The sequence below is a fragment of the Hypomesus transpacificus genome, chromosome 15, assembly GCF_021917145.1.
Source record: "Hypomesus transpacificus isolate Combined female chromosome 15, fHypTra1, whole genome shotgun sequence".
NCBI lineage: Eukaryota > Metazoa > Chordata > Actinopteri > Osmeriformes > Osmeridae > Hypomesus > Hypomesus transpacificus.
The window spans coordinates 8,761,066-8,771,304 of NC_061074.1; the positions used below are offsets into that span (position 1 = coordinate 8,761,066).

A 10,239-nucleotide genomic window follows, 5' to 3' on the forward strand; every position below is an offset into this window, starting at 1 on the left:
GTTTATTAACACAGAAACACAAGCCGCACTCGCACAAATCAGACTGAGACAAAGTAGTATTTTATAAGGAAACTTTATGTGTGCTTGTGAAATTCACTTATTCAGACAGAAGGCCGTTGTTGCAGTTTCCAGTACAGCAGGTAAGGTTTGATATTAAAGAGTACAAAAAAGAAGAAAATCACAATTCCAAAGTTCAAATTTCTTTCCAAACTCGCGCGGGGAAAAGTACAAGTCTTTTATTTTCCTTTATCCCTCAGACTCACCTCGCGCCTGACTCCCCTCCCTCTTTACAAATATTGTAGAAATCATTTTTTCTTGCACTTAATTTAGACAATGGATGTTACATATTCATTTTTTATTTTCTAAATCAATTCATCATCTTAATTCCCGCCCGACCCTTAGTGAACTCTGTGATATTAGATATATAAGATTGCATAGATCGGTACAGTAATTTCTTTCTTTTTTATTTAAGACATAATGGAATGTTTATTAAGACTCCCTCCTCCCTCCAACACCCAGGTTCCCCTCATTCTACTGGGAGAAATGTGATGGAGGGATGAGAGGGAGAGAAAAAGAGAGAGGGGGATGGAGAGAGTGAGGGAGAGGGACACGGCTGGAGCCACTAACAGGCACATTAGAGTTTCTGTACTCCATCTTTTCCAACATAATCAGGGAACCCTTTATAAAAAATAAAAAAACGTTTCTATGGTAACAGTTCTGTCAAGGGGGCGTTGCTAGGGCCTTCGTATGACTACACTCTCTGTGACCCGACTGTGCTTTTAGAGATATTTATTAACTTTGAAAGAAAAACTACATATAAACTAAATTATATAAATGAAATAAGATTTGAAGAGTCAATAAGCCCTAATGCATCACAGAAGCAGAGTTGGACAGGGACGGGGTTCTGTACGCGAGTCCAGAGGGAAGCTGACCTCCGCACCCAGGGTGTACATGGTGTGTGTGTGTGGGGGTGTGTGTGTGTGGGGGGGGGGGGGGGGGGGGGTGTGTGGGTGGGTGGGTGTGGGTAGGGGTGAGAGATCCTCTATGCCCAGGGTTAACTCAACTTAACGGTTACCATCCCTACCAGCTCCCTCCGCCGTTTCAGAACGTACGAACCTATCCAACGGCACTCGAGTGAAGAACCTGCTCCTGTGTCTCGCTATTGGCTTATGTGTGATGAGTATTTAAAAAAAAAAAAAAAAAAAAAAAAGCCATTCTTTTTCTTTTTCTCTTTTTGCCAATCTTTTCTTTTTTTTGTGTCTTTTTTTGTTTGTTTTTCTTTCAGCCCCTCTGAAGCCTGCATAAGTACTGGGACTGTGTTGCGTACTGGAAAAATAAGTATGTACAGCACTGACCCCTGGGAATGCTCCGCCTACCAGAGAAAACCCCCCAGGAGGAGAGGAGATGGCCGAGACGGCACACCTCCAGGTATCCAGCACAACAAGGGCTTATGGGTAAATACACCTTTTTATCTCTCTGGTTGTTCACTCAGCTCCTCCCCCCCTTCATATATATGTCTCTGGGTGTTAGTACGCAATCCTCTCCACCCCACAAAGCAAATCTACCCCCCCCCCCCCACCCTCACCTCCAAGCAAGAGAAAAATAAAATAACCAAAAACAAATAAAGTAGCATAAGAATCGTAATAGCTCGTGTCCGGCCCCTCCCCACAGGCCCAAAGGGGAAGATGACACTTGAATCTGTAGCGATGCTCGCTGGATGCCCCTGTATACTCCAGGCCCGAGGCCAGGATCTGATATATAGAGCAGATAAACATTGATTGTAGTTGATCTGTTACAAAATACAATATAAAGCTGAAGAACTAACGGGCAGAAGGCCAAATCAACAGAACAACAGTTAACTCCTCGGCCGAGAGAACAACACCTGTGTGTTTGGAGGCACAGTCAGAACCAGGAAGTGGAAGAGAAGTGGGAAGACTTAGCCCCCCCCCCCCCCCTCAACTGGCGTCCTCCACTTAGAACCAGCCAGCTCATCCCTCTTCCTAAGTCACAACCAATCACAGATCTAGAAACCCTCTTATCCCCCTGCTTTCTTCCTTCCTTCCTCCAACCAGAGACCTGGTCTGGCACAAGCCTCTCGTCTTCCCATCCTTGCTCACCCCTTCTCTCCCCTCCCCCCTGGTATTGCTCCTGCAGGTCCCTCCCCCCCCCTTCCCCCCTCTCTCCCCTGCTCTCTCCCCCTCCCCCTAGAGGTCACTCTCCCCGTAGAGTGCGGTGGAGAAGGACATGTAGTCGAGGGCTCCGGGCGTGGCGTCGGGGCCAGCGTAGGGCGCCATGCGGGCGATGCAGTACTCAGCCTGGTCAGGAGGAAGCTCCCTCCTCAGCTCCTCAGCCGTGATGAAGTTCTGATGGGGGAGGGAGGGAGGGATAGAAGGATTCATGTCGACATGGTTGATAAAATGATTCATTTTTTCTCACGTTATAACAGAACATTTAACACTAACAATTTATACAATTTACTGATTTCTCTGACAACACACATACACAGTCCCTCCCTCTCTTCCTCCTCTCCTTCCGTACCCCTCCCTCTCTTCCTCCCATCCCTCCATCTCCCCCCTCCTCTCCTTCCTTACCCCTCCCTCCGCCTACCCCCCACCCCTCCACTTCCCCCTGCTCTCCTTCCCTACCCCTCCCTCCGCTTACCCCCCACCCCTCCCTCCCTCTCCTCCCGCCCTGCTCACCTTGTCTCCAGCCAGGATCTTGAAGGAGGCGATGACCTGGTCTGCAGTGTCCGTGTCCGTGGTTTCTCGGGACATGAAGTCGATGAAGGCCTGGAAGGTGACTGCTCCGCTGTTGTTGGGGTCCACGATCCCCATGATACGAGTGAACTCCGCATCGCCCTGGCAACACACACACAAGGGGTTAACCAACACACACAACAGGAAGAGGGACAAGCCCTATGAAATGGCTGATGATTACCAATGCTTAAGTCGGTTTGTTTCTTTTTAACGATGTAAGATTGAAGGGGTGATGGGGTCATTTTAACAGTTAGGTAGTCATAACAGTGTCATAACTATATTACAGTCTATACAAACAGATCAGGGAGTGTGTGTGTCAGAGAGAGGGGGAGGAAGAGGAGTGTAGGAATAGAGTTTGAGGAGAGAAACAGAGAGAGAGGCAGGAGAGAGGAGAGAAAGTGAGAAAGGAAATAGTCGGAGAGAGAGGAGAGAGCCAGGAGAGGTAGGAGAGGTAGGAGAGAGAGACAGCAGAGAGAGAAAGAGAGAGGCGGGAGAGAGAGAGAGAGCAGAAAGAGAGAAGCAGGAGAGAGAGAGGCAGGAGAGACAGACAGCAGGGAAAGAGAGAGAGGTAGGAGAAAGAGCAGAGCAGCAGCGGTGTGTACCAGGCTGTTTCCAGTGGCAATGAGCAGAGCACGGAAATCATCTGCATCCATCATCCCTGTTCTCTTCTGGAGAGAGAAGCCCACAACCCAGCCAGGGGAGGGGAGAGGGGGAGGAGGGGAGGGGGAGGGAGAGAAATAAAAGAGGCGAGGGTGTGACAAGAGGGAAATGAAGGAGGATGAACTAGCAGGTGTGGAAACGGGAATGGGCGAGAGAGAGAAAGGCAGGGTGAACGACAGAAAGAGAGGATGGGAAAATGTGCAGATGTGGAATGGAAAGAAGGATGAAAAGAGAGCGAGAAAGAGAGAGGAAACAGGGGAGTCGTGGGGGGAGTGAAAGAAAAGAGAGAAAGCAAAATCAGTTAAGAGGAAACAAACAAAGCCAAACTGACAGAGACCGTTAGTTCAGAGGCTGGGGCTGAGGCTGAGTCGAGGCCCCAGGTGAGGCCAGAGAAGGGGGAGACAGGGTGAGTGAGCAGAGCAGCTTGCTAGAACCAGACACCACCCCTCAGTGGTCAGGCAGAGGTACTGCAGCCCACTAGCAGCCAGTCGAGGGTGGAGGGAGCCCTCTAGTGGCCGTGCCGGGGAACAGCAGGTTCCTACCGTCTTGTCATTCTCCACGTCGTAGCCCAGACTGATCAGACACGCCTTGAACTCCTCCGCCATCAGGGCACCGCTGTGGTCCTGCGCTCGGCCAATCACAGACCGCGAGACCAGGCGGACGGACCAATCACAACACAGGAATGAGGGATGGTGGCGATCATGGGACCATGGCATGCAAATAAATGGAAAGATGGAGGTAGGAGGAGGATGGGGGACAAACAGAGATGAAGACAGACAGACGCACACACACACACAGATGCAGACACACACACAGATGGGATGACTGTGAGACAATGCCAACAGAACACTAATACATGAGGACAAACACACAATAAATAGACACCATGATGGAATACTTGATGTAGTATGGTGTGTGTGTGTGTGGTGAAGCGTCCCAAAGACACACAGCAGCATGCAACACAGAGAGGTGGAGTGGGGAGGTGCTGGATGACGATGAAGAGTGACTGAGGGAGTGTTACACCTAAATCCTTCCCCCTGTTCTGGGTGCCCACCCTTCCAGCCCCCAAACAAGCCACAACACGCGTGCTCTCTGGGGCGTGTGGACCAGAACACGCGTGCTCTCTGGAGCGTGTGGACTAGAACACGCGCGCTCTCTGGGGCGTGTGGACTAGAACACGCGTGCTCTCTGGGGCGTGTGGACTAAAACACGCGTGCTCTCTGGGGCGTGTGGACTAGAACACACGTGCTCTCTGGGGCGTGTGGACTAGAACACGCGTGCTCTCTGGAGCGTGTGGACTAGAACACGCGTGCTCTCTGGGGCGTGTGGACTAAAACACGCGTGCTCTCTGGGGCGTGTGGACTAGAACATGCATGCTCTCTGGGGCGTGTGGACTAGAGCACTCGTGGGCTGTACTCACACGCCTGCCGAACCCCTTGTCGCTCGACAGCTTCTAAACAACACGCCAATCACGCCTCGGTTACTACGGCGATCTCAAATCATCACCATGGGTAACAGTGACGAGTAACAGACCACTGTGCAACTTCCTTCCTCCAAAGTCAAACGTTTGACATGAACCATGTCCAGATGGCAAAGCTCTGGAGTCTAATGTAATAATACAAATAATGACACTAATACTACTGCTATTACTAATGATACTAATACTACTGCTATTACTAATGATAATAATACTACTGCTATTACTAATAATAATAATAATACTACTGCTATTACTAATGATAATAATAAAGTCCATCTTAAAGATGCTTTTCATCCAAAGCAACATCCAGTAACAAGAGGGCTTTGAACCTGTAACTTCATAATTTGCAAAAGCTCTCACCGCCAAGCTACCCCACCTCCCCCCTGTCTGAAGACCCAGCAGGAGAGATCGGAGCCCGACCCCAAGCTACCCCACCTCCCCCCTCTGTCTGAAGAGGGATTGGAGCCCTGACCTTGTCGAAGTGGTTGAAGGAGGCGCGGTACTCATGCAGCTGCTCCTGGCTGATGCCCTTGGCGTCACGGGTCAGGATCTGGTTCTCGATCTCGTTGATGGTGCGAGCGATGGTAGTTAGGAGCTGCTCCCAGCCCACACGCAGGTGCTGCGGAGAGGGAGGACACTGTGACCACGGGGCATCACAGGCACTGTGACCACGGGGCATCACAGGCACTGTGACCACGGGGCATCAAGCACTGTGACCACGGGGCATCACGCACACTGCACAACTGCTCCGAAACTGACCCCACTCTTCAAGGAAGAGTTGAGTGTGTGTTACCTCCATGGTGTAGGTGGTGTGTGTGTGTGTGCGCGAGAGAGTGTGTGTTACCTCCATGGTGTAGGTGGTGTACTTGTTGTCGAAGATGAGGGCCTCCTGGATGAGCTGGTGGTCTCCCTCCAGCTGGTCGATGTTGGGCTTGTAGTCGATGATGCTCTGCTCATACTCCCTCAGGTTGGTCAGCTGGTCCTCCAGAGTTCCGTTCATCTCGATGGATATCCTGCCAATCTCCTGCACACACACACACACACACATTATATTCCATACTAGTATAGAACCCCTGAGCAACCTGATGTCACAGCCAATCAGAAGGAGGATAGCTCTCCCAGTTAAAAGGAACATTCCTGTTAACTTCTACCGTTAATATCAACCAGTAACGATGTTTCCTATGGTGGTATTTTATTTAACGACAGTCTCAGAAAGTTCAGCATGAATATCCTCAGGTGAGTTATGTGTCTCTAGCTCCTGAGGGGGGACAGGTGTGGCTGTGTCCTGAGAGGGGGGGTGACAGGTGTGGCTGTGTCCTGAGAGGGGACAGGTGTGGCTGTGTCCGTACCTCCATCTTGACCTGGACCCAGGGCCCCACCACGTTGGCCTGGCCAGCAAACTTGCGTCTCAGGTGGTCGTTGGACTGCTGCTTGGAGAGTTCCTCCTGTAGAGCGGCGTCACGCTGGGGCACCAGCTGCTGCACCTGCACACACACACCACCAGGGGGCACAGTCAGCACACCATGACCACACACACACACACACAGACACACAGACTCTCTCTCTCTGTGTGGTACCTTGTCCCACTTGTTGTCGATGCTCTGGGGGGTGACGGTGGTGTAGGGGTTGTTCCCAGCCAGCTTGATGCCGTTGTACTCCGCTATCTTCTGCACCTCCGTCTGGATGGCCTGGATGGCCTCGCGCTCCTTATTAGCATCAGGCAGGGTGGACTTGAACTGCTCATGAGCTGTGATCAGACCCTGCGGAGGGGAGGACAGGAGAGGGGAGAGATCAGGATCAAATAAGATCCTAACCATTCTGAGGTGGGCTGTCGTATTTCTTCATGATGCGTTTCCTGTGGTGGTGATGCGTTTCCTCCCACCTGGATCTCCTCGATGTTGTGGACGATGAACATGTCCTGCAGGTCCTCCATGGCTCCCTCCATCCAGTTGTTGAAGGGCGCCGCCCTCTTGGCATATTCCAGGTACAGCTCATCTATAGACTCCAGCTGCTTCTCTGTCCTCTACAGGGGGGAAGGAGGAGAGGGGGAGGAGGAGAGGGGGAGGAGGAGGAGAGGGGGAGGAGGAGGAGTGGGGAGGAGGAGGAGGGGGGGAGGAGGAGGAGAGGGGGAGGAGGAGGAGAGGGGGAGGAGGAGGAGTGGGGAGGAGGAGGAGGGGAGGAGGAGGAGTGGGGAGGAGGGGAGGAGGAGAGGGGGAGGAGGAGCAGGAGAGGAGGAGGAGCAGGAGAGGGGGAGGAGGTTAATGTCAGGGACATGTACTGTCTGACTGGACCAGGACTCCACTACACGACCATCTCTGTTGCTGGGACAGAGCCAGCCAGCAGGGGGCGCCACAGGCCTGGGGAACAGAGAGATGATAGGTGGAGAAGGGGGGTCATGTGAGGGGTGTACCTCCAGAGACTCCCTGCGACTCTGGGTTAGAGACCCCAGGGCGTCCCACTGCTCACAGATGTTCTGACAGCGAGCGTTGACACTGGGGGAGTCATAGTAGTCCAGTTCACTGAAACACACACACACACACACTAGATGAATATACTGCCTATACGCCTCAACTCTTGATCTTAGTTGTAGTCTGTTCTATACTAAACCTTATACCCTTGATTCCCTCTCTTTATCCATCCACCCTCCCTTCAACCCTCCCCCTCATCCCTCCCCCCCTCCCTCCTTACTTCAGCTCCTGGGCGATGGCGGCGATCTGCTCCACGCGGTCCTGGTGGGCCGCCAGGTCGCTCTCGAACGCCTCGTGTTTCCGTAGCAACGCCTTCACCTCGGACAGCGAGGCGGTCTCGTAGTCCTTCTGGGTCAGCATGGCTTCCTTACCTGGGGGGTCAGAGAGCATGTGTGAGCGGGAGTGGGAGAGGGGAGGTGAGAGAAGGACAAAGTCTGCGAGTGTGTGTGTGTGTGTGTTGAGTGAGTGTGTGTGTGGGTGTGTGTTGGTACCGTCGGTCCAGGCCTCGTGGATGGTGGCTTTCTGTCTGAACTTCTCAGCCAGGTGGTCCAGCCTCTCCAGACGCCTGATCTCGTTCAGCAGCCACTCCTCATAGCCCTTCTCTGCCCCCTCCAGGGTGTGCCACGAGCCATTGATGTCCTGCACACACACACACACACACACACACACACACACACACACACACAGTCAGCCTCTGGGTGTCACTCAACCTCCGTGTGTGTGTGTGTGTGTGTGTGTCGTGCACTCACAGACACCATGCGTCCCTCGGAGGGCATGAAGGCAGGTCTGTTGCTCAGCCTCAGCTTGGTCTGCAGGGTGTTGAAGTTGATCTCCAGCTGACACTTCTCCTGCACCTTGGGGGGCTTGTGGACGCGGCGGTAGTCCCTGAAGTCCTCCAGCTTCTGCTGCATCTCCGCCATGGTCTTCTCTGGTGCACGGTTCTCCAGCCAGGGGATAGTACGACGTATCCACTCCAGGAGCTGAAGGGGGAGGCAGAGATAATGAGAGGAGGAGAGGAAAGAGGACAGTTGGAGAAAAGTAACAAGTTGTTGTCAGGAAACAGGAAGTACATACTGACAGGAAGAGGAGGCAGGAAACAGGAAGCACATACTGACAGGAAGAGGAGTCAGGAAACAGGAAGTAAAGGACCAGAAATGAGACCATTACTTACATCACTGGCCAGCTTCTCATAGTCCTCCATCAAGTGTTCATTCTCCTGGTTGACAGCCAGCACCTTGCAGATACGATTGGCTGCCGTCTCGGCCTATCACAGAGCAGGGTGGTCAGTACTGCACACTGATTGGTTGTTGAGGTTGGTTAGCTCATCCACTCCCAGCTGAGATTGGACGAGTGAGTGAGTTGTCACAATGCAGTCAAACCAAAAACTCTTTTAGTGACTAATCTAAAAACATCCCATAATACCAAACTCAAACTGTCACACAGATGCTACATTTGGCATTGCTGCCGTCCTCTAAAGACCAGCTCCACACACTGTGTGAGCACACACACACCACACACACACACACCACACACACACACACCACACACACACACACCACACACACACACACACACACCACACACACACACACACACCACACACCAGCAGTGACAACAAGCCAAGGTACAGAGCATGACCCAAATAAGGACAAACTGTGCACAAGCTCACACAAAATGGTCATATAAACATAATTATATATATATATCAAATCTTAGGCCACATGCTAAGGCTGTCGATGGTTAGTCTAGCAGTGTGTGTGTGTGTGTTTTAGGTTCACTGTGTGTGTGTGTGTGTTTTAGGTTCACTGTATGTGTGGTAAAGCTACATGCTTCCTCTATGAACCTCAGGAGCAGTCAGTTACTGTTGAGCTTCTCTGCTGTCCTCAGCTGTCGTCTGTAACTACCGTGTCTCTGGAACAGAGACAGCCTGCTCACAACCAGCACCAACACACATGGACACAGGAGAGCTTGTCCTACCATGATCACATGATCACAGGAGAGCTAGTCCTACCATGATCACATGGACACAGGAGAGCTAGTCCTACCATGATCACATGAACAAAGGAGAGCTAGTCCTACCATGATCACACGATCACAGGAGAGCTAGTCCTACCATGATCACATGATCACATGGACACAGGAGAGCTAGTCCTACCATGATCACATGATCACAGGAGAGCTAGTCCTACCATGATCACACGATCACAGGAGAGCTAGTCCTACCATGATCACATGAACACAGGAGAGCTAGTCCTACCATGATCACATGATCACATGGACACAGGAGAGCTAGTCCTACCATGATCACATGATCACAGGAGAGTTAGTCCTACCATGATCACATGATCACATGAACACAGGAGAGCTAGTCCTACCATGATCACATGATCACAGGAGAGCTAGTCCTACCATGATCACATGAACACAGGAGAGCTAGTCCTACCATGATCACATGAACACATGAACACAGGAGAGCTAGTCCTACCATGATCACATGAACACAGGAGAGCTAGTCCTACCATGAACACATGAACACAGGAGAGCTAGTCCTACCATGATCACATGAACACAGGAGAGCTAGTCCTACCATGATCACATGATCACAGGAGAGCTAGTCCTACCATGATCACATGATCACAGGAGAGTTAGTCCTACCATGATCACATGAACACATGAACACAGGAGAGCTAGTCCTACCATGAACACAATACTGAACACAAGAATACAACAGTATCTAGACATCCGTACAGGTCTAACATGACAGTATCTATGGTAACGGTGTTAAACAGATGAAGAGGGGGTTTGACCAGACATCAGCAGTGTGTCCCACTACAGCCAGGGTAAAAGAGTCTGCATCTTTTTCCATTTCATGTGT

At 51.4% G+C, this 10,239-nt stretch overlaps 1 protein-coding gene across 2 annotated transcripts in view; it reads right to left on the reverse strand.

Annotated features, from left to right (window-relative positions):
• Nucleotides 1–57: 57 nt before the first annotated feature.
• The window catches only part of actn4 (actinin, alpha 4), a 35,931-nt gene continuing 25,749 nt past the window's right edge, over nt 58–10,239 (reverse strand). For both annotated transcript variants that reach the window (XM_047035474.1, XM_047035473.1), the window contains exons 9-21: nt 8,536–8,628; nt 8,114–8,344; nt 7,856–8,003; nt 7,585–7,735; nt 7,307–7,415; nt 6,779–6,919; nt 6,474–6,656; nt 6,246–6,380; nt 5,741–5,920; nt 5,369–5,515; nt 3,959–4,039; nt 2,700–2,858; nt 58–2,363 (exon numbers count right to left, since the gene is read on the reverse strand). In XM_047035474.1, coding sequence (XP_046891430.1) covers nt 2,205–2,363; nt 2,700–2,858; nt 3,959–4,039; nt 5,369–5,515; nt 5,741–5,920; nt 6,246–6,380; nt 6,474–6,656; nt 6,779–6,919; nt 7,307–7,415; nt 7,585–7,735; nt 7,856–8,003; nt 8,114–8,344; nt 8,536–8,628 — 1,917 coding nt within the window. In that variant the 3' untranslated portion in view covers nt 58–2,204. The remainder of the gene's footprint in view (nt 2,364–2,699; nt 2,859–3,958; nt 4,040–5,368; nt 5,516–5,740; nt 5,921–6,245; nt 6,381–6,473; nt 6,657–6,778; nt 6,920–7,306; nt 7,416–7,584; nt 7,736–7,855; nt 8,004–8,113; nt 8,345–8,535; nt 8,629–10,239) is intronic.